The following is a 23,990-nucleotide window of genomic DNA, read 5'->3' on the forward strand; positions in this document are numbered from 1 at the left end:
TCTGAAATTTAGTAGCACAAAGCTAACTTGCAGGGGCTGGAGAGATGGCTCAGAGGTTAAGAGCATTACCTGCTCTTCCAAAGGTCCTGAGTTCAATTCCCAGCAACCACATGGTGGCTCACAACCATCTGTAATGGGGTCTGGTGCCCTCTTCTGGCCTGCAGGCATACACACAGACAGAATACTGTATACATAATAAATAAATATTAAAAAAATTTTTTTAAAAAGCTAACTTGCATATCTTGTCATCTAGACAGCTTTTCTGTGGCACGATTTCTAATGGTCTCAATAGTCAGATATTAGTGGGTGAAAGCTGAAAGATCAGAGAAGCAGATCAGCCAGCCACTAGTCCTTACCTCTACAAATCCTCAGACCAAGTGGGGTATCCTGTCTCTACAAGTCCTCAGGCTGAATGCTTTGAACTCCTGTCTCCTCCCATCTTATATTCCTCTCTCCACCCAACCATATTATTCTTGTCTCCACCTCCTTAGTACTGGGATTAAAGACATGTGCTCCCAAGTGCTGGGGTCAAAGGCTCTGTTTCTCTTTTAGATTGATTCAGTCTCATGTAGCCCAGGGTGGCTTTGAACTCAAGAGATTCACTCTGTCTCCTGAGTGCTGGAATTAAGGTGTGTGCCACTACTGCCTGGCCTCTATGGCTTACTAGTGTGGCTAGCTCCACACTCTTATCTTCAGGCAAGCTTTATTTGTTAAAGCACAAATTATCACCACATTTCCCTTTTTTGTAAATAAAAAAAAAATAAATGTAAGAAAACTATATATAATAAGTACAATAACGATACATATACGGGCAATAAGTACATCAACAATGTCTAGTCCATTTACATTTGACAAATTCAGAGAAAATACTCTGTTGTCTATCCTATTGAGTCAAATCTTATACCTAATTCACTTTCCATTTTAACTTGCATTACCAACCCAAAGTTATCTTTTTATGTCTCTCAACTTTATACACTTTACATTTCCTTAGTGATTTCTTTTCTGAGTCTAGTAAACAAAGAGACTGTAGCTGTCATGTGTTTAGTCCCTCAGAGACCCAAGAAGAAAACATTAGCTGAGTAAAGCAGGAAGTGCGAGCAAGCAACTTCCAAAAACTGTGAGAAATGACAGAAACAGCTGGCTGCCTGGACAGTTACCCAAGGTTCTTCTGTAATGTTGGGGCATCCATCTTTGGCCTTTAGGCCTAGAATATTTTACAGACTTTTCTATGAAGCATGATTTTTGAAGGATTGTCCTACCTTGTCTTGGCAAAATTCGGCGGTCCTTTCTTTTGTGTCCTGCTTTTCCAATTTAGACAGCATTTGAAGGACTAATTCAAAGATTTCTTTATAGATATATGGAAGTGTGTGGGAGAAACTACGCCGGGCATTTGCCATTTGGAGCGGCTTTGGTATGACCCTGACTGGTGTCCACACTTGTGGAGATTACATGTTCAGTGGCCACACAGTTGTTCTAACCATGCTGAATTTTTTTGTCACGGAATGTAAGTATGCTTCTGTACCTATCAGACAGCTGGTTGCAGAGGAGGAAATGGGGAGGATGTAAAGTCCTAAGAAAAATAGGCAGTTGGGCTGTGGTTGGAACTTACTTGGTGGAGTGCTGGCCTATCATGCATGGAACCCCAGGTTTGATCCTCAGCACCACATAAAAACGCGTGATGGGACATACCTGTTGTCCCAGAAGTTCCAGTTCGTCCTCAGACTCATAAGCAGTTCAGGACAGCCTGAACCACATGAGACAGGGCTGGGGGCACATAGCAGGTTGGGGAGCAACAGCTTGTAGCCTACCCTGAGAAGCATGTGACCAAGAAGCTTTGGAAGAAATGTGTTTTTAAATGACCCTTCTGTCCTTCTTCTAGATACACCAAGAAGCTGGAATTTCTTGCATACTCTATCCTGGGTTCTCAACCTCTTTGGAATCTTCTTCATCTTGGCTGCCCACGAACATTATTCCATTGATGTGTTTATTGCCTTTTATATCACAACAAGACTCTTTTTGTACTACCATACTCTGGCCAATACCAGAGCATATCATCAGAGTAGGAGAGCAAGAATTTGGTTTCCTATGTTTTCTTTCTTTGAATGCAATGTTAATGGCACAGTACCTAATGAATATTGTTGGCCTTTTTCTAAACCGGCAATAATGAAAAGACTAATTGGATGAAGACTGTATCTCTGTGATGAGTTTGCTGTTAAATATACAGTAGTTACGGAATGAAAATGAATAACTTTGCTTTGTCCCCAGGTTGTTCCTGGATATGTTGCATTTTTGGCTTATATGTTGACAGATTTCCCGTTCTGAGCAAGTCTGTGACTATAAAACTCAAGAAAGAGCAACCAAGACTTCTTACCTAGCTGTTTAAACAAAGAGCTCAAGGAGGGATTTCCTGCCCCTCCTTCATTGCAGGAAGATCCATTGTGTGGGTGATGTGCATGCTGAGTGTTTGCTTGCTGAACTCAAACACATCAGCTTGGGCAGGTTGATGGTTTTTATTGATTTCCAGTAGGACTCAAGTCAAATGTTTTTTGAAGCTCTTTCCCCCTAGCGGGTGACCCAGTCTCACTTCTTCCTTGAGCTAATCTGTGTCTGTCTGGAAAGTGATTGTCTTACTGGTAAAAATGTTTTACCCTTTGAACCATTTTTAAGAAAAGTGTATTGAACACAGCAGCTGGTGTGAAACAAGAAGAGAACGCAAGGGGCCCTGTGTGTGGTGACATGCTGGTCAGGTGTCGTTGACCTTCCCACTAATGCAAATATGGGGTCAGCAAGGGGCCCCGTGTGTGGGGCGATATGCTGGTCAGGTGTCGTTGACCTTCCCACTAATGCAAATATGGGGTCAGCATTTTCACCGGAGGTGCAGTTCCTGTTTTGTTTTAAAGCTTCAGTGTGAACAGTAGGAAGGATTTGTGAGGGAAACAGCCGCCTTAGTAATAGTAAAGTGGGGTCATTTTAGTGCTGTAAGTGTCTGGAGTAAATTTGTGTGGCTAGGCAGATGACAGCCCAGTGTATGCTTTTCTTAATGATGTGATTTAGTGAGACAAGGAAGAGGGTTTACCAGATGTTAAAGTTCTTATGTCAGTAAATGAGTAAATGTGCATGCAAAGAAGTCTTCCTTCTAATGAAAAAATTCTACAGGTTGTAGGCATAGTCTTAACGCAGTGGGGATTTTTGTTTTATTTTCCTGAAATTTCTCATTTTTGACTGTTGAAAGTAAACAGTCTGATAACATACTTGGACACTAAAAGCTTGTTGCTTTTTATCTTAAAAATAATTGTGTACATACATTCTTTCTATAGTTTTAATTTGGCAGTCAAGAACTAAAACGAATTAGCTCTGTTTGCATTAGAAAATTACCTTCAGTGATTAATTTTACCTCTGATACCATCTGTCATTTTAGCTTTGACCTTATCCTAGTTATAGAATTGGAAATTGACCTCCAACTTAAACAAGTGGAATACGAATTGTGTAGATTTTACATTCCATTTCAATACAAGGACTTTGAGGAGGTGCTGGCATACTGAGGTCTCAGTTAGACCACAGCATTTATTTCTTCTCTGTTTGGATGAAATAATTCATTATTGCAATTGGAGTCATAGTCCCACCCTCTCTGAAGCTACCTGAGTGAATTAGGCAGGAAAGGGATATTAGGCAAGCAGGTTTCAGCCCGTGCTGAACAACCTCGCTCTGGGTCTGTGGAGACAGCACTCGTTTGTGACCTGAGAAGTGATGTGAGACGACTCAGGTTTGATTATGTTTTTAAATCTTATACTGCAGAATCTTACGGTGTTTTAAATTGCTGATTCTGTTACAAGCCAGGATCAAAAATGCCAATATCTCATGTAAAGAGATTACATAATCATGGGGTGAAGGATTTCCGTGCGTGTTTTAAGTGGTTTGACTTGTGGTCAGAGGCCGTTACTGCCACCCTCTTACTCAGTCCCCTGACATAGCATGTCAAACCCAACTTAGCTAGGGGGAGCTAGTGTTGACTTTTGGAGACTGTTCCAAAAACACGTGTCAACATTAATTTTAAATGTTAAACTATATTAATGGTAAATGTCTTAACATTAGGCTTCTCTCCTCATATGGATTATTGTAGAAAAAATAGAAAAGTAAATGCAGGTAGCTTTGCTGTGCCATTGCAGCCCACAGTGTCATTGTGAGAGGCCTCGCAGTTACTCCCATTTGTTTGAAGAAAGGTAGGCTAGATAGTAAGCTATTAGCTATTATAAGACAGTGTTTACATGAGGTAATCATCTTCAGGTCTCAAAACTGAGACAATTAGCTTTCAGTTTTTGTCTTTACACCCTTTCTTTTGTTGAAATCTTAACTGTAGAGAAGATAGAGTTTATGTTTACATTCTGGGCAGGATGTGGCTGGGTGGAGAGGCTCCATGCCTTTGAATCTTGTAGTTGATTCTGCAGTTGTACAAGGATTTCATCGTTGACAACTTAGTACAGAAGGAAGGAAAGGTTTTGAGTTTGGGGATTCAAACTGGGGGTTCTGTAAGAAGACCTTGATGGATTGCCTATGTTCTAGAAACAGTGTTGTTGCCTTCCCTGTGGTGCTAAACCTGGGGCTGTGTGTGCCCGGCAAGGGCTCAGCTATTGATCTACATCTTAAACTTGGGGCTGTGTGTGCCCGGTAAGGGCTCAGCTGTTGATCTACATCCTCAGCTCTCTGTTTTATGGGGCAAGGCAGGGCATCTTATTGAAAGGGAGCTGGTAGGAAAGGAATGAGGCAGAAACCTTTTTTGTCTGTGTTGCAGTTCCCAATAGGCTGTCCTCCAGTCCTGTCTGACCAGACTTGCTATGGCAAAAATACTACTTTTATTCATGCTGGTTCTAAATGTTAATAATCTTCCAAATCGAAAGCTATAGGCTTCGTTTTAGAATCAGTCAATTTCATAAACTAGAAAAACCACTGCCAGGAGCATACCATTGACACTGTGAGTGGCGGCGGCCCTCCTGCCTGCCTGTTACGACCGAGAGCTGGCAGAGATCAGAGGAGCAGATCCTCCTACAGCAGAGAGGAAGCAACCTGTTTTAGGAACATGTGTGCAAAACTTGTCTTTTTCTCCTCCCTCTCCCCCTTTTTAAAAATTTTTAAAGTTATTTTTTGTTTTTGAGGCAGGGTTTCTCTGTGTTGCCTGGGCTGTCCTGGAATTCAGTCTGTAGATTAGGGTAGCCTCGAACTCAGGGATCCACCTGTCTTTGCCTCCCGTGCTGGGATTAAATTCAAATTCATGACAAAAACCTGCTTTGATCATATTTAGCAAAAGCAATTTTTGTCACTTAAAGATTTCTAGAGCTAAAATCCTTAAGAATATTTATGGTGTTCTTAAATTCCCTAATTTAATACACTTAATTATTTGATAGTCTTTTGTAGAAAGAGATCCCATAGTCAAAGCAGTGAAAGCACCTGTCAGCCCGTTAAGGTTCTCAGCCCTTGGAGACAAGAGCACTCCTTAGAATAGTTTATTTGCTTTTCTTCATCCAGTGTGAAAGCCGCCAAAGCATGTCAGTTTAATGACAGCTTTACACAGTTTAGACAGTTGCTGTTATCCGTAGCTTAGCTTGACCTCGGTCGTCCTGCCTGTACCTCTGCAGCTGGGGATTGGTGAATCCCATGAGCGCTCGGAGAGCTTCAGCTGGCCGGCCGGAACGAAGATTCTGTTGTCTCTTCTCTTTGTGAGAGCTGTAAACGGCTGATAGTGTTTAGAAGGGGTTGTTGGGTCACCTGTCAAGTCACATACCTAACGTGGTAAACTATCGTATCAAGTCCAGCACAAATGCCTGTGAGCTCTAAGTTATTTCCCCAGCTACACTGAGTTGTTCTGAGGATGCGTTCTACTGTGTGTTAATCAAAGGCCTCTAGTGTGTGTCTCCTGTCTCTGCAGAAGGAAGCTTGTGCTTTGACAGAAGGAATATTATGAAGTTGCTTGTTTTCTTCATTGTTATTTCACATCTCTTTTAATCTGAGCTACTGATTTTCTGAAGAACTAAACAGCCTGTTGTCATTAACATCTTTAAAATGTTTAATTTTAATAATTTTTCATTGAAGAATTCGTGGATTGTTAGGATAACGAAAGTTTCTGCTATGGAACGAAGGAGGTGAAACTAACTCAGTGGAGCAGTTTGCGTGGACTAAGCTGGGCGTGTCTCCCTTTCCACAGAAAAACTAGTGTTACTTGAAGATATGGAAGTTCCTATGGTAGCCATACCTTGAAGCACAGTGTTGTATATAAGTAAATACCTGATTCTAAATTAAATCCAGATTTAACTAATATATTATTTTATATCTTTGTTGTATTAAAAATGTTTTAAAACACTAAAAATAAAACGTTTGAAAGTTGACTTGCAGCTTCTTCTTTAAATATCCTTCACTGTTAATATAGTGTGTCTTTGTTGTTTCAGACAGAATCTTTCTATGTAGTGTGCTCTGGTCTTCAGCTTCTGTGCACTTCCTGGCTTTCCTTGCCGTTCTCCTGCATCAGCCCCTAAGTGCTAGCACTGTCAGGTGCCATGGAATCTTAGTCGTCCTCCCCTACCCCTGTGTTTCAGCGCTGCAGCTTGAAAAGAAAAGAAATTTAACGTACACTTCACAGTACACATGTGGAGGTCAGAAGACAACTTGGAAGAGCTGATCACTGTTGGGCCTCAGGGTTGTCAGGTTTGGTGGCCTGTGCATTTACCTCCTGAGTCTTCTCACTGGCCGAATAGCCACCTTAAAACTGTAGGATGTCGTGTGTGGCATTTACTCTCAAGGAATAATTTGCCTGTTACAAGATAAGGAGCCGAGAGTTGGGGACATTGCTTACTGGCAGAATTTAGGTGGGCAAAATAGGGTCTTTGTTCCAGCTGGAAGATGGCAAAAAAACAGTAAGCATCTTATTTGTTTGTTTTGTTTTTCGAGACGTGGTTTCTCTGTAGCTTTGGGAACTGTGTCCTGGAACTAGCTCTGTAGACCAGGCTGGCCTCGAACTCACAGGATCCGCCCGCTCTGCCTCCAAGTACTGGGATTAAAGGCGTGTGCCACCGCCGCCCGGCTGCATCTTGTTTTTAATAGACAGGGGAAAGCGAAAGGAACTCTGCAGAGAAGAAAGGGCTCCAAAGGAAGAGTCCTGTTTATTAGTGTGTGTTCATTTCCTGTTGCCGTATGCCGTGGGTGGAGCCTGGTGGGGTGACTTGTGGAATCGGTTCTCTCCTACTTTTAACTTTACATTGGGTTAAAGGGATAAAACTCAGGCCTCCCTCAGGCTTTTGTGACTAGTGCTTTTACCCACTGAGTCATACTGAGACTTCTCAGTAGACATGCTTGCTTGATAGAGCGGGAGAAGAAATGTTTTGGGGCAATCACTGAGGCGCAGAACAAGCTTGTTCCCTGTCTACTGGTAGTTTGGAAGCTTTAGTATGCGCTCACTTAGGAAGTTCAGGTTCAGTGAGTATGCAGAACTTCAAATCCTTGAAGGACAGACTCAAAGAGTCAGCAAAGGGTTTCGTTTAGTAGAGCAAGGGTTTTTCTAAACCTGCTGGGCCAAGACACCTTTGGGAGTCGAACCAACCCTTTCACAGGTACTCAGACGTCCTGCATACCAAGACAACTTGTTACCGATTTCTAACAGTAGCAAAGTTAACAGTTACGAAGTAGCAACAAACATCATTGATGGTTGGGGGGGGGGGTCACCACAACATGAGGAACTGTGTTAAAGTGTTTTTACAGCATTAGGAAGGTTTGAGAACGCTGTTATTGGGTGAAGAAGACAAAAAAGAATCAAGGCAACAAGGTGAGTTGGGGGTAAAGGCACTTGTCACTAAGCCTGGTGACCTGACTTCTGCCTGGAGGGTCCACAAGGGTACCTTGGCATTTATTGCTCCTCCCCTGACACACACATGTGATCTTTAAAGAGGCTCAAAGTCAGGTTTTTCTTGTATATGGCAGGGAACTGTTATAGTTTGTGTCTGATTACTAATGGAAGCACCAAGAGGACCCACTGCTGATAGCAAAACTAGGCATAGCTCTAAGGAGTTCTGTAAACAGCCTCGGATAAGGACAGGAGCGTAAGTCAAAAGGAGAGAGGTAAAGGCCCCAAGTTTAACCCCTAGCACCCACAAAAGAGAAATCAGATGATAGAAGTACACAGGAGAGCAAATGAGGAGAGGAAGGCTCTAGACGCCACCACTATTTGGTAGTTCAGGGAACTGGGACTGCACAGCTTATATAGGAAGTCTTTGACCCAGTAAGGAAGGTCAAGGTACCAAACAAGTAGCTACCAATTGCTGCAATCTAGGTTTCCTGGATCCAAGTCATTCCCGGAGTGCCAGACTCCCAAGCATGAAGAGGAATGGTAGCTGGCCCTTGAGGAGATACCAGGAGAAAGTAAGTGGACTAGGAAGAAAAACCCAGTTCGGTCCCCCAGCTGTAACTTTGGACAGAACCAAAATGACAGTGCTAAGATCTCAGCTAGAGTAGCATGATATTTACATGCTGTGTTTCCAGCTCAGGGTGCTCCTTAGTAACCAGAATAAAGAACCACCTTTGATCTGTATTCTGGCCTTAGGAGTCCTGGACCACACTATGCAAACAATATCTAAACTTCATGGTTGTGAGATGCAGATTTGAGCAGGTTTCATTAAGGAGAGGGCAAAGATGCATGAACTTTGAACCTGTTCTTGATGAGCTTGACTGGCAGAGACCCAACTAGAGAGTGTTTCCATAGCAGTGATGCAATGGGAAACATTTTAGCACAAATGTCTGGTAGAAATCTGATAAGCGCAGCTGTCCAGGCAAAGAGTTCTTACTGTCACTTCCACAGTGGTGCCTGTGATTCTTACTTACCTTTGTTTGGAAGATTGTTCATTTTTAAATAATAAAGCACAAACATGAAACTCAGCTGTTCCCAGTGCTTATTGCAGCTGCTTGACTGGACCAATGCCTTACACTACTGCCTGGTCCTCCCTGTCATGATGGACAGTATCCACTGGACCTGTAACTGTAACTAAGCCCTTCCCTGTAGGTACTTGGATGGGCATTTTGTTGTAACAAGACAGCATTGACACAAATGCTTTTAGGAAGGGCTTTAAGGATACATGGATTTATTCCAAATTAGATGCCTTCAGGTAAGTGTGTAGACATTTCTGATTATCTTATAATTTTTCAATATTTTTTTGAGATGGGGTTTCTCTGTGTAACAGCCCTGCCTGTCCTGGAACTCACTCTAGACCAGGCTTACTTTGAACTTGGAGGTCTGCCTACCTTGCCTTAACAAGTGGCCTGTGGCTCTATCTTATAATTCTTAGAGGAATGAGTGAGAAAAAAACTAGTTAATATTCAATTAGTGTAGTATTTAAAACAAATTTTAGGCCGGGCGGTGGTGGACACACGCCTTTAATCCCAGCACTCGGGAGGCAGAGGCGGAGGATCTCTGAGTTCAGCCTGGTCTTCAAGAGTTAGTTTCCGGACAGGCTCCAAAGCTACAGAGAAACCCTGACTCCAAAAAAAACACAAAAACAATAAATTTTAAAACCAGCAGGAACTCAGGTAGTGTGGAGTGGTGTATTCCTCTGCATATGTAAAGTTTATCTATATCCTCAGTTGCTAAAGGGAAGTTGTTCAGCCCATGGCTTTCAGTTTTTGTTTTTTGAGACAGAGTGTCACAGCGTAATGTTGGCTGTCCTGGAACAGTGTAGACCAAGACTGGCCTTGAAACTCACAAAAATTTGTTTTCTTCTATTAACAAAGTGCTGGGATTAAGAGGTGTGGCTACCAGGCCAACTTTGTTTTACAAATTTTATATTTCAAGCCATCTTTAAAAGAGATTGTACTTTCTAGCACACTGGCTCAACCTATAATCCCAGTTTTTAGGAGGTGAAGACAATGATCAGGATCCCATCCAGAAGTTCCTTGGCTACATCCGGAGTTCCATGCCAGCCTGGATTACATAACTCCTGTCTCAAACAAAATTGAAGTATAGGAATGACTCAGGTTTAAGAACGCTGACTGCTCTTCCAGAGGTCCTGAGTTCAATTCCCGGCCACCCACATGGTGGCTCACAACCATCTGTAATGAGATTCGTATGCATGCACCTCTTCTGGCATCAGGCAGAACATTGTATACATAATAAATAAATCTTATAAAAATTTTATGTAACTTAGAATAAAGTAAGATAGGTTATAACAAATCTATTCTTTCACTGGTGGTGCGTGCCTCTAATCCCAGCACTCGGTGCACACACCCAGAACTCACATCTCTGTGGGGGTTCCAGGACAGCCAGAGCTGTGTGACACAAGCCCTGTCTTGAGCAAACAACCCAAAACCAAGCAAAACAAAAAACCCAACCTATTTTTTTGACTAACAATGACCGAGCTTGTCTGTTAAGCCACACTATTGCTGATTGTAATGTCAGCAAACTTTGTCAGTTTTGCCCACCGGATGGGCCACAGGGTGTTTTTCCACTTTGAAGTTTGTTTTCCTTTGTTTTGAAGAACTAAAGAGATATCATGTGTCCTGGGATACATACACTTAAGCAGTAAGTCATACTCCTAGCCCAAGAATGAATGAATTCAGTGCCCGCACTGGTTCACAACTCTCTGTAACTCCCGATTCCAGGGGATCTGATGCCTTCTGCTTCCCATGGGCACCAGGCATATACATGATGCACAGGCATGCATACAGAGAAAACACCCATAAACATTCAAATAAAAAGAAGAAAACGCCTCTAACTGCCTGCATTGGCTGGCTCTCTAATTCATGACAACCCAGAACTATTCCTCTTTCTGGAAAGGCCTATAATTTCTTCGAAGAACCACCTCGGATTTCGTCCTGGGTAGAATAGCATTAAGATGTAATGAGGGAAAGAAAACTATTTAATTGAACATGGACTGTTTCTCCCACGTAGAGCATAGTCTTTTTTGCGGGGTTGGAGGGGTTCCAGAGACACGGTTTCTCTGTGTTACCGCTCTGGCTGTCCTGGAACTCAGGTTGTAGAACTGGTTTGTCTCAACTCACAGTGATCTGCCTGCCTCTGCCTCCGGAGTGCTGGGGTTAAAGAAGTGCGCTACCATCGACCAGCAATTTTTAGCATAATCTTTAACTTAGCCACCCGTTGTCACTGAAAGTGTTTCCAGGGGCTGGAGAGATGGCTCAGTGGTTAAGAGCACTGGCTGCTTTTCCAGAGGTCCTGAGTTCAATTCCCAGCAACCCACATGGTGGCTCACAACCATCTGTAATGAGATCTGATGTCCTCTTCTGGCATATAAAGTCAATAGCGCTGTTGTATGCATAAAATAAATAAATCTTTTTGAAAGAAAAAAGAAATAAAATGCTTTTTTCCAGTTGTTTTCCCTGACCATCTGGGAATGGCAAAGCCTTGTTTAGTCCTAGGTGTTATTCTTTTGGTCCCCGCCCCTTTCCATGCACACTCCCAGTGACCTCTGGTCTCTCCGAGTCATCCTGAATCTTTTCCCTCTCTCTCTTCTCACTGTCCCCTTTTGCATGTGCACACGCGCCTGTCTCTTCCCCCTTCTCTGTTTCTCTCTGTCTCTGTCTCTCTCCCTCTCCCTCCCTCCCTCTCTCTCTCCTCTCCTCTCTCTCCTCTCTCTCTCTCTCTCTCTCTCTCTCTCTCTCTCTCTCTCTCTCTCTCTCCTCTCCCTCCCCTCCCCCTCTCCCTCTCTCCTTTAATAAAGCTTTATGCCTATTTTTGTGTCTGTGCCGTTAAGCTGCCGCCGCCACCATTCTCCGACTGCCTGTTCACGTTGTGCTCAACCTGCCGCCCTGGTCACACGTGTTTCGTGAGTCTCCACGCAGCTACACCAGCCCACTGGCTGGCAGCTACGCACAGCTGCCCAGCTACTATCTTTTAAGAACAAAACTAGGCAGAGTTGAAAAGATACACTTGGCTTAGTCTGTTTTCATCCTCACTGGCAAACATGACTGTATATCCTCACTTTGCCACTACATAAAAATCAATCAATTGCCCCCTACCTTTATGACATCCGATCTAGAATAGTATACTGCTTCCTTACTTTCCAAAATCCTCTTTAAGATCACGTCATACGGGGGCTGGAGAGATGGCTCAGAGTTTAAGAGCACCGGCCTGCTCTTCCAAAGGTCCTGAGTTCAATTCCAGCAACCCACGTGGTGGCTCACAACCACCTGTAATGGGGTCTGGTGCCCTCTTCTGGCCTGCAGGTATACACACAGACAGAAATTGTATACGTAATAAATAAATTTTTTTTAAAAAGATCACATCATACATACGTTAAGTCCTGTACAATAGGCCCTCTTTATTTTTGCTCTCTGTTTCTCATTAGTCTCTCACTGCAGGAAGTTTATAAGAACCTAACCTGATTGGCTAAGGTGTGCTTTTTAGTGATCTTGCTTTTGAAGTATTGACACTTTTAGGTGGCCAGAAAAGCCACATCTGTCATCCTACACTCCAGCGGCAGAGGCAGGGTCACGAGGTTAAGATCAGCCTGGGCTACGTGTAATAAGCCCTGTTCAAGAATTCCCGAAAGAGAAAGCAGAGTCAAAAAACGTGGAGACTGGAGAGATGGCTCTGCAGCAGCACTTCCGTAACCCCAGCCCTGGGGAGGCAAAGGCAGGCGAGCAGCCAGCCTAGCTGACTCACGGCCTCCACAGTCAGTGAGAGACCCTATCTTCTTTGTTTTGTTTTGTTTGTTGTTTGTTTGTTTTTGAGACAGGGTTTCTCTGTAGCTTTGGGGCCTGTCTTGGAACTAGCTCTTGTAGACTAGGCTGGCCTTGAACTGGCAGAGATCCGCCTGCCTCTGCCTCACAAGTGCTGGGATTAAAGGCGTGTGCCACCACTGCCCGGCTGAGACCCCCATCTTTAAAAATGGCAGAACCTGCGGGCTGGGAAAATGGCTCCGAGGGTAAGAGCTCTGGCTGCTCTTCCAGAGTTTCAATTCCCAGCAACTGCATGGTGGCTCACAACCATCTAAAATGAGATCTGGTGTTTTTTTCTGGCCTGCAGACACCTGCAGGCAGAGTACCATATATAATAAATAAATAAATCTTTTTTTTTTTTTTTTTTAAGGAGCACGGTGGTGGTGGTGCACTCTTTTAAGTCCCAGCACTTGGGAGACAGAGTCAGGCAGATCTCTGAGTTCTAGGCCAGCCTGGTCTACAGAGTGACTTCTAGACAACTCACTAGGCTCTTAGAGAAACCCTATTCTGAAAAGCAAAACAAAAAAGTCAAGAACCAGTTGAAGATACCCAGTGGCCTCTTAAACACACATTTGTACCAGCATGGACACGAGTACATCCACATGAATATGTATATACCACACAAAATTTTAAATAAACAGGTAAAGGGGTAGACGGTTGGAAGACGCTCCTGTTGTTGATGTAGCCAAAAGGAAATGGCAGCAGCTACACTGCTCTCTGTTGTGGCTAGAACCTGCTGTGCACGTTGGTTTCATGTCAACTGGACGCAAAATACAGTCCTTTGAGAGGAGACCGCAGTTAAGAAAATGCCTCCAAAGGCTTCAGCCTCCCATGGGCTGTATGAAAGCCCTTAGGGAATTTTCTTAATTGGTGATTGATGGGGGATGGGTCCAGCCCTTTGTGGGTGGGACCATCCCTGGGCTAGTGGTCCTGGCTCTATAAGGAAGCAGGCCGAACAAGCCATACCATGTGGAGCAAGTCAGCAGCATCTTCCATGGCCCCTGCCTCCTGGCTCCAGGTTCCTGCCCTGCCTTTCTTGGAGGAGGAGCTCTGGCAGATGTGGAAAGGTGAGCTGAATAAACCCTTTCCTCCCCAATCTGCTTTTGATCATATTTCACCACAGCAATAGTGACTCTGACTGGGACAGGTTGCTACCAGTGTAGTGGGGTGTTCCTGTGACAGACCAGACCATGTTTTTAGGAGGATTATGCAAGGGCTTTGGAACTTTGGGCTAGAAAAGCCATTGTGTGTTTAGAGTTCAGTGAGCTGTTCTGTGGGAGCCTGGAAGATAAGACTGCTGAGAGAGGGGCTGGAGAGATGGCTCAGCAGTTAGGAGCACTGGCTGCTCTGCCAGAGGACCCAGGTTCAATTCCCAGCACCCACATGACAGCTCACAGCTGTCTGTAACTCCTGTTCCACATGGTCTGATTCTCACGTACAGACATACTTGCAAGCAAAATACCACTGTATATGAAATAGAAATTAAGAAAAGAATTTTGAGAGCAGTGCAGAAGGTGGAGAGCTGGCTTGTGAAGTTTCAAGGGGAGCAGAGACTGCTGGAATGTCTCTGTGAAGGATGCGTGCTTCTGGCTAGCTGGGGCTGAAGAGTAAGATGTGGCAAGAGAACAGCGCCCTCGAAGTGAAGCCTTGCTTTGCTGGCACAATTGATGCTGATCTGCGGGAGCTAAGAATCAGCAGGGATCAAGAAGAGACCAGCATCGTTGAGTGAGGTGAAAGCTCTGGGAAGTGTTTCCTGAGAGTCAGCACACGGAAGCTGTGTTTCAGTGGCGGCCAAGGTTGGACCTCATTCTGGCAGCTGAACTTGGCAGTGTAAGCATCACCCACATAGCACTGGTTTTGAAGGCATGACGGGGTCATGGAGAGCAGCTGAGGCTTGGCCCTGTGAGGGACCAGGAGAGGCCCTTGGTAAAGCAGAGGCAGGCAGATCTTTTGTGAGTTTGAAGCCAGTTTGGTCTACAAAGCAAGTTCCAAGACAGCCAGAGCTGTTACACACACACACACACAAAAAAAAAACCCTGTTTCAAAAAACCAAAAAAGTTTTTTTTATTATGATTACGATATTGATATTAGCGTGTCATCTTGGGGGGAAAAAAGGAAAGGTTGTGGCTTAACAGTGCTTGTGTGTAAGGTTGGTAAGGGGTCGATTATGATGGGTAGTTTTGTGTCAGCTTTTGCAGATGAAAACCAGCAGAGGGTGCCCCTGACCTCCACCCACTGTGCCTTTGTCATTTAGATGCAGTTGCCGTGTGCACCCGTAGGGTGTGCACACCAGCGGCACCAACCCTGGACTCAGCAGACACAGGACTTCTCATCTCTGCCAGGTTCCTGCGTGATGCTGAGCCTCCAGTAAATTGTTTCCGTTGGGAGGCATTAATCAGTAGAAGCACTTCTTTAATCAGAAGCACATCGTTAAAAAACATTATTACATTTTAATTTGTGTGTGTGCCATTATTTTGTGTGTGGGGGAGCTCAGAGGACAACTTGTGGGAGTCGGTCCTCTCCACCATGTTTCCTGGAGATTGAATTAATGTCACCAGGCTTGAAGTCAAGTGTATTTATCAGCTAAGCGTTTATCAGCTAAGCGGCTCAATGGCCTTGCTACACACTCAAGTCTTGAGACACCTAAAGGCATTTCAGCAAGGCCGGTGTTTCCGAGGCCTCATTTCCTGCTTCCTCTTATGTGATGGTGAAGATGCTCTAAATTGCAAAGCTCTTCAGACAATTGCTGCTTGTTTCTCTCTTGGCTGTTTTAGTCCCATGTTTCATTTAAATTTCACTTGTATAATCTTAATATGTACAAATCCACTTCATTTGGGGATGGTGCTGACCTTATGTCCTGTGATACTGGCCAGTTGTAAGGGTGCGCACACGCACACGTGTGTTTGTGTGTGTGTGTCTGTGTGTGTGTGTGTGTGTGAGTTCGTGCGTGCGTGCGTGCATGTGTGTGTGTGCGCGCGCGTGCTTGTTCATGTGTGTGCGGAGGCCTGTACATGCAGGCGAAGGCCAGAGAACAGCTTTGGGTGTCGTACCTTAGAAATGCCGTGGACCTTATTGTTCAGACAAGGTCTGCCTTGAAGTTGCAGTGGAGACGAGGCCGCCTGCCTCCACCACTCCAGCATTGGGATTATAGCCACTCCTCCCCGTGTGACTCTGCATGGGCTCCCGGGACCAAACTCAGGTCTTTGTGCTCACACAGCAAGCATTTCGCTGACTCATCTGAGCCCCTTTTGTGAGCTCTTTCTAATTTTGTATGTATAGTTATAGAGAACCATATCCTCTATCAACTGCTTTTTCCTGCCTGGTGTTTAGAACTGGAGTTGCTGACCCCAATCTGTCATGATACTCAGGGCTATTTAATGGTGTTGGGAATCTACCAGACTGGGGGGAAGTCATTAGATGTGGAAGTAACTCATTTTTCTGAGCAGAAAGCTCAATAGCCAGAGCTAGGGAGTAAGAGCCTTGTCCTCTTCGCAGTGGGCTGTTAGACTCCAGACTCAGCTCAGCCTTGGGCCCAGTGCTACACTGTGAGGAGCTTCTGAGGGGTCCTAGGCTCACACGTGTGGCATCTGAAACCTTGGGTCAGCAGAGGTGGGTGGAACCCTGAGCCCATTTGGTGGGCTATAGGAATCTGTAGCTGCATCTTCTCGAACATTCCAAAAGGGTATCAGCTGGTAGGGCTTGTGTCTACACAGCAGGAAAACAGTCTGCCCTTTTGCCTGGGTAGTAGTGGAATGGGCTATGTCCGATCCCCTACCCACTGCTAGGACCTTCATAGACACCATACTCATGACCTCACAAAGAGCCCCTGTTGGTGGGGACTGGCCTGTGGGCCCCGTTCTCTAAGCAGTTCCCACTTGCATAGCTTCTTCTGCTGCTTTCTGAATCTAAAGGTAGTGTAATGGTTAATCTTGATTATCAACTTGACACAATCTGTTTAATCACTTGGGGAGGGAGTCTCAATGAGGGGCTGCCTAGTTCAGGTTGGCCTGTGGGCTTGCCTGTGAGGGGTTGATTAGTGTGAAGATCACTATGGGTGGCATCATTCCCTGAGCAGGGGACCCTGGATTCTATAACAGAGGAGACAGAGCTGAGCACTGACAGGAATGCATTAATTACTCTCTGCTTGTGACTATGGAGGTTGCTGTGTAATGGTCTGTCCTGTCCCTTTAAGAGACAAGCTCTGCCCACTCCCTCCCCCCACTTCGCTCCCTTCTCCCACTTCTCCCATCCCCCCTCCTCCTCCTCTCTCCCCCCTCCCCCCCTCCCTCTCTCCCTCTCTCTTTGCTTTTCTCCCTTCTCCCCTTCACTCCCTTTTCCCCCCACCATAACCCACTAACTAAATACCCACTTTCTCTGCATGGCATGCCTATCGGTCTGTCTCTTACCCGATGCAGCTCCTTGTGGGACAAGTCTGTCTCTCACCCACCGCCATGCGGCTCCCCTGATGTTTTATCAGGACCTTCTGCTCTGACTTCCCTACCATAATAGAGTGTGACTTGCAGCTGTGGGCCAAATGCACCCTTTCTCCCTTAAGTTTCTTTTGTCTGTGAAGACAGGCAGCTGTGGTCTTCTTGGGGAAACATGGGAGTGTCTAAAAGTCGTCACATTCCTGTTCCCTAGCTTTGGAGGACGAGAGCATGTTTGGGGAGATTCAGAATTTGCTCTGCATTTGGCCTCCTACTCTGAACTCAACCACTGTGTCCTCCATTTGTGTCCACAATCCTTCCTGTTCTTCTACCTGGTGTAAGAATGGTTGGTAAGCTCACCACATGGTAGTAGGCATGGCTCACAGCTCACATCATATAGACAGGGTTTCTCTGTATAACAGCCCTGGCTATCCTGGAACTTACTCTGTAGACCAGGCAGGCTGCGACCTCCCAAGTATCGTGATTAAAGGTGTGTGCCACCACAACCCAGTTTACATTCCTTTTTAAAAACGAAAACAGAGCCAAGTCTCTAAAAGGATTTACGTATTATCTTAAGTTATAATGTATGTATGACCAGGCGGTGGTGGTGCATGCCTTTAATCCCAGCACTCTTGAGGCAGAGGCAGGCGGCTCTCTGTGAGTTCGAGGCCAGCCTGGTCTATAAGAGCTAGTTCCAGGATAGGCTCCAGAGCTACAAGAGAAGTCCTGTCTCGAAAAACCAAAATAAACAAATAAATGAATATGTATGTATGCATGTGGATGTGTGCATGTGGGTGGGTGTGTGCATGTGAGTGTGTGCATGTGGGTATGTGCATGTGAGTGTGTGCATGTGGCTGTGTGCATGTGGGTGTGTGCCTGTGCTCACTAAAACCAGAGGCTTTTGTTCTCCTGGGAACTGGCATGACTGGCAGCTGTGTCAGCTCCAAAAAAAAAATCTCTCCAAACTGTCTTCAAAATCTCTTCAAAAGGCAGTTCATATATCCAGAAATGGACTCAACCTGGACGGACTTATAGGGGAATTTCTGGTGATTAATAAAAAAAAAAACCAGCATTCCCCAGGAACTTGTGAAACTGGTTCCCATCTGCCAAAAGGAGTTCGTTGCCTTTATCTCTGGCAGAAGGGACATATGGCCGCCTGGGACACACACCTATCAGCATATCAGCATGCAAGCTGCTCTCCAGGCTCCCGGTACTGTTGAGCAAGCGCCTGTTACTCCATCCTAGCATGCTGGTCTCTCTCCTCCCAGATACCCATTTGTTCCGTTTACAATGCTAGAGGCCGCACATCCCCTCCCCGTCTCAGTACGCTCTCTGTTCCCTATATCTGGTTATTCCCCTTCCTCTCGCAGATGTCCCTGGCCATATTCAGTGTACTCTTTTTTTTCTCTCTGCTCAGAACTCTCTCAGGCTATTTTCTCTCTCATAGCAAATAAAAACTCTCCCCTTAGGCATACCATGGAGCAGTTGTGTTCCAGTTTCTTTCAGTACACCCCCTTGCAGACATCGGATGTGCTGGGACTTTTCTGCAAGAGCAATGTGTGCTTTTAACTGCTGAGCTGTCTCATATCAGTCTAGGATGTTATTATGAGATTAATGAACTAAAATATTAGTGGATTAATATCACCTCTTTTCCAAAGTACTTGGAGCCAGAAAGAAAGGCTTCAGATTTCAGAGATTTTCAGATTTTAGAGTATTTGCTTAGACTTTGCCAGCAAAGTCCCACATCTCAAGTACTCCAAAATCCCGAACTCTCAGTCACGAACTGAGGCTTTCTCATTAGGGATGTTAAAACAGAACGTGGGAGCTGGGCGGTGGTGGCGCACACCTTTAATGCCAGCACTCTTGAGGCAGAGGCAGGCGGATCTCTGTGAGTTCAAGGCCAGCCTGGTCTACAAGAGCTAGTTCCAGGACAGGCTCCAAAGCTACAGAAAAACCCTGTCTCAGGGGAAAACAAAATGAAACAAAAAACCTGAACATGGGAAGATGGTGCATGAGCAATGTTGGGCTTGTAGCCATTATATTATAAGGGGAAGGGGACTATGGAACAGAAAAGTGCTGTGTCCTCCGACTGGTAATAGGCTGTCTGCACCCCCCCATAATAAGTTTCTCTGCCAAGGCAGCAAGCCAGATTAAGAAGTGGAAAAGTCTAAGAACAGGTTTATGGGAGCAAAGCAGCTCCTTGGCAGCTTCTGCAGAGATCAAGGCAGCAGAAGGTGTGCTCACAGAAGGCAGCAGGCGAGGCATGAGCAAGTGTCTGACACAAGCTGGATTTGTGCCCAGGTATGCTCGAAAGTGGGAACTTGCATGGCTGGCAACTTAGGAGAGAAGCTTCAGTAGCCACCAAGAATTCGGAATTGGGCTTTTTGTCATTTTTCCTTTGTTTGAAGATTGAGTGGGAGTGGGCGGGGTTTGGAGAGAGAGACAAGAATGGGGCTTTCTGTTTCGTGCAAGAGTGAGCTGGAGGTTCCACCTGAACATCTGGCACTTCTCTCCCAAGGCTATTTAACCTTTTTTTTCCTTCCTTCCTTCCTTCGTTCCTTCCTTCCTTCCTTCCTCCCTCCCTCCCTCCTTCCCTCCCTCCCTCCCTCTTTCTTTCTTTCTTTCTTTCTTTCTTTCTTTCTTTCTTTCTTTCTTTCTTTCTTTCTTTCTCTCTTTCTTTCTTTTTTTGAGACAGGTAGCTCTGGAGCCTGTCCTGGAACTAGCTGCTGTAGACCAGGCTGGCCTTGAACTCCACCCCCAGTGCTAGGATTGGTGTGCCACCACTACCCAGCCCAAGGGTATTTAAAGATGTAGCTCGTTACACTTAGCCACAGGTTAGGGTGCATTTTTGTTGACAGTGCTGTCTTTGGGCATCACCTTCCCAAGTCCTTGTCTGGGCTATGGCTTTACCTACAGTGTGCTCCTCATATGTTTACCCAGAGCTGGTGAGGCTGCTGACAGAGATGCAGACAGCACCTTGTCAGGGAGTGATGTGGCTGCCTCTACCAAGAGGAACTGAGGACAGTTCCTGGCCTGGGACACAGACCTAGGAGGGAATTTGAAAAGCTTGGCTTTTGTGTCTGTCTTCCAAGCAAATGGAGAATGGTTCTGCAGGCTCCTATTTCCTTATCTCTAAGGAAAGAGCAACAACAGTCTGGTAGGGAATCTTTGTCAACCAATTACCTTTAAGAGGTGGGACCAAGTTAGGGTGTGGCTTTCTGGGACTCGTGTGGGCCCAGGTGTGCTCTCTGTGTGGTTCCCCCGCAGCACAGCTGAGTTTGGACTTCTCGTTCCTGTTTCGTGACTTTGCCCCTTATAATAAATATCAATATAATTGTTTTATCTTTTAGCTAGCCTGGTTATTTCTCAAATTCAAATAGTTCAACAACAGTCCTTGTTCTGTTCACCACACAAGGGTTTGAAGGAAAACCGTGAGTTTTCAGAGCCCAGATAGCAGAAGGTGTCAATGGGATACCCGGCTATGCCACCACTTGGTTTCTATATCCGAGCTCCTCAGAGTGGTTTCTACTGGAGAATTCCCTCCTCCTCTTATGTAGGCTCTCTTATGGGCCCTTCCGTTTGCCTAGCTAGCTTTCTCTAGTAGGTTACCTTAAAAAATATCTTTTTAAAAGCTAGGTGTGGTGGTGCACACCTTAATTCCTGGCACTTGGGAGGTGGAGGCAGATGGAGTTCAGGGCTAACCTGGTCTAGAGTTCCAGGACAGCCAGGGTGACACAGGGAAACCCTGTCTTGAAAAACCAACCAGTCAAACAAACAACCAAACACTTTTTAAAAACAGGATTTCTAGCCTAGGCTGGCCTCAAACTCATTACATAGTGGTAATGACCTTGATGTTTGTTTGTTTGTTTGTTTGTTTCAAGACAGGTTTTTCTGTCTAACAGGCCTAGCTATCCTGGAACTCACTCTGTAGACTAGAGATCCTCCTGCCTCTGCCTCCCAAGTGCTGGGATTACAGGTGTACACCACTGTGCCCAGCCAACCTGGAATTTTCAACCTTCGGCTGCCACCCCCAGACTGCTGGAATTACGGGCTAGTGCCATCACCTCCAGACTGCTGGAATTATGGCTAGTGCCACCACCCCCAGACTGCTGGAATTACGGCTAGTGCCACCACCTCCAGACTGCTGGAATTACGGGCTAGTGCCGCCACACCCAGTGTGCATTGATGAGTCTCTGAGCCAGGGCCCATGAATTCTTGAGCCACACCCCCAGCCTCAGTAGATTGCCTTTTGATAAGGACTTAGTTGGGCCCACAGACGTGTGGCTGGTTACCAGCCCTTCACTTAGTCCAGTGGTCTGTGCCAAACTTGCTCAGGAGCCTGGGAAAGGCATTTTCCCGTTCAGGCTGTGTGCTCCCCAGATCACATGGGTAATTTTGCAGAGGGTGCCAGGTTGTATGTGGTGGGCTTCATGCTCTTCGGTGTGACTTTGAGAGGATAAAGACCATCTCCACTATTCATGATGTCCCTGTCCTCAAAGTTTGCTCTGGGGATATTTTTTGAAAGTGAACTCACATACCTGCTGGCTTTCCCTTTCCCTTGCAGTGAACTGCCCTATCAGGAAAGAAGGGCCTAGGGGAACCGACGTCTCACCGTCCACAGGAGTGAGCCCCGTGGGGACCAGCATCCATTCCGTTCATCTTTTAGTGTTCAGTGTTGTTTACAGCTCTCTGATGTGGTCTGTCCTAGCTTCTTGCCTCCCTCTTAAGTGCCAGCTTCAGCTCCATTTAAAGGTCAACAGGTGATCAAGCCTTTAATCCCAGGAGGCAGAGGCAGGCAGATCTCTCTGAGTTTGAGGTCTACAGAGCCATTTCCAGGACAGCCAGGGCAACACAGAAAAACAAAACAGAACAAAAAGGTCAGCGTTGAGTCTGGCATTCAGTTCTTCCAGGCCCTCCAAGTCTCTGCTATTTTGTTATCCTTTCTTTCCCATCCCTACCTACTACTTGGTTTCTCTTTTTAGAAAAGAAGGCACAGAATTCACAAATAATGCCCCTCTAAGCACCTGTTTCAAAAATCAGCTTTCAGCTTGCAAAATAATTTTATTACTATGTGTAATAAACCGCAGCTCAAGACCCAGTTGGTTGCTACTTCCTTCCTGGAGAAGCTAAACTGAGCAGCACATGGTTTCATGCTCGGATACACATAAAAGGTAGACCCTAAGTGGCTTCTGGTCTGACCTTAGCTATTTCACCAGCCTGCTTTTCCCAGGTCCCCTGTTTTCCTTCTACTTCTTGGCTTGACATCTTTCATTATAATTTCCATCTTTGTTGTATTAGGGTTCTTCAGCAGAGCAGAACCAATAGAGCTGATATATATTATAAAAGTGGGGTATGCCAAGCATGTACCATATTATAAAAGTGGGCCTCGCCAGACACGGTGGTGCACGTCTTTATTGGCAGCAATCAGGAGGCAGAAGCAGGAGGATCTCTAGGCCAGCAAGCTCCAGGACAGCCAAGATTACATAGAGAAACCTTATCTCAAAAATAAAAGTGTTTATGGAGCCAGGCATGGGGGTGGCACATGCCTTTAATCCCAGCACTCGGGAAAGCAGAGGCGGGCGGATCTCTGTGAGTTGGAGGCCAGCCTGGTCTACAAGAATAGTTCCAGGACAGGCTCTAAAACTACAGCAAAGCCCTGTCTCAAAAAACCAAAACAAACAAAACAACAAAACAAAAAACCAAAAAACAAAACAAAACAAAAAACCAGACAGACACAGTGCCTGTAGCAATGGTTCAGTAGGTGAAGGTGCATGAGGATTTGAGCCTGGCCCCCAAGCCCACTGAAATGCCCGGGCAGTGGTATCTTTTGTGCTCTCCCAGTGCGAAGAGATGGAGAAAGATCCTGGGACTTGCTGGCCCCTAGCCCAGCTGAAACAGTTAACTGGGGGTTCAGTGAGAGATTCTGTCTCAAAAAATTCAGTAAGGGTCAATGACATGACTCTGCAAGGTACTTGCTGCCAAGCCTGACAACCCGAGTTCCGTCTCCGGGCTGATTCTCATTCTTAACGCCCTCAAAGAAATAAATGTAGTATTTTTTTTTTTTTGAGACAGGGTTTCTCTGTGTAGCTCTAGCTATCTTGGAACTACCACTTGTAGACCAGCCTGGCCTCTAACTCACAGAGATCTAACTGCCTCTGCCTCCTGAGTGCTGGGATTAAAGGTGTGCGCCACCATCGCCCAGCAAATAAATGGAACTTTAAAAGTGGTGGAGTGTGATAGAGGAAGCCACTTAATGTCAACCTCTGGCCTCCCTATGCATAGACACTAGTGAACACACACATATGCACACACATGAACACAACAAACACACACAAAGGTGGGGGCCAGCCTGGATATGGTGGCGTATGCCTTTAACTCCAGTACTCCAGAGGCAGAAGCAGATAGATCTCTGAGTTTGAGGCTAGCCCAGTCTATACAATAAAACCCTTTCTCAACAAAAGAGAAAGGCAGGGGGATTTGCTGGGTTGGCTTATGACACCATCGTGGCTGTGGAGTTCAGCAATGGCAGTGTGCATGCTGAAGACGCTGGAGACCTGGACGCTGCTCAGTCCATGGACTGCGTATCTCAGCAATCCTAACCTGCTTCCAGAAGATCCTTGGAGAGCTGCTGCCAGAGCTTGGTGTCAGCAAGCTCTAGCTGCAGCTGGAGAGATGTGTTCAGCTGCACAAGGCAAAGGGAGGCAGACTAGCAGCCTTTCCTGCATATGCTACCCTCCCTCTGCCAGACAAACAAATCCTCCATTTTTAAGACTCCATTTAACGCTGAGGCCTTTCTCATGCTCCGAGGTGATTGGACTCCTTTGTAGTCTCACTTTTTTAAAGTAATTCTTCTTCTTC

The 23,990-nt window shown here is 45.5% G+C and overlaps 1 protein-coding gene across 2 annotated transcripts in view; it reads left to right on the forward strand.

Moving 5' to 3' along the window:
* Positions 1-6,377, forward strand: part of Samd8 (sterile alpha motif domain containing 8) — a 49,055-nt gene extending 42,678 nt beyond the window's left edge. For both annotated transcript variants that reach the window (XM_038309977.1, XM_038309978.1), the window contains exons 5-6: positions 1,354-1,504; positions 1,880-6,377. In XM_038309977.1, coding sequence (XP_038165905.1) covers positions 1,354-1,504; positions 1,880-2,184 — 456 coding nt within the window. In that variant the 3' untranslated portion in view covers positions 2,185-6,377. The remainder of the gene's footprint in view (positions 1-1,353; positions 1,505-1,879) is intronic.
* The last annotated feature ends 17,613 nt before the right edge of the window (positions 6,378-23,990 follow it).

The sequence above is a fragment of the Arvicola amphibius genome, chromosome 13, assembly GCF_903992535.2.
Source record: "Arvicola amphibius chromosome 13, mArvAmp1.2, whole genome shotgun sequence".
In the NCBI taxonomy this organism is placed as follows: Eukaryota; Metazoa; Chordata; class Mammalia; order Rodentia; family Cricetidae; genus Arvicola; species Arvicola amphibius.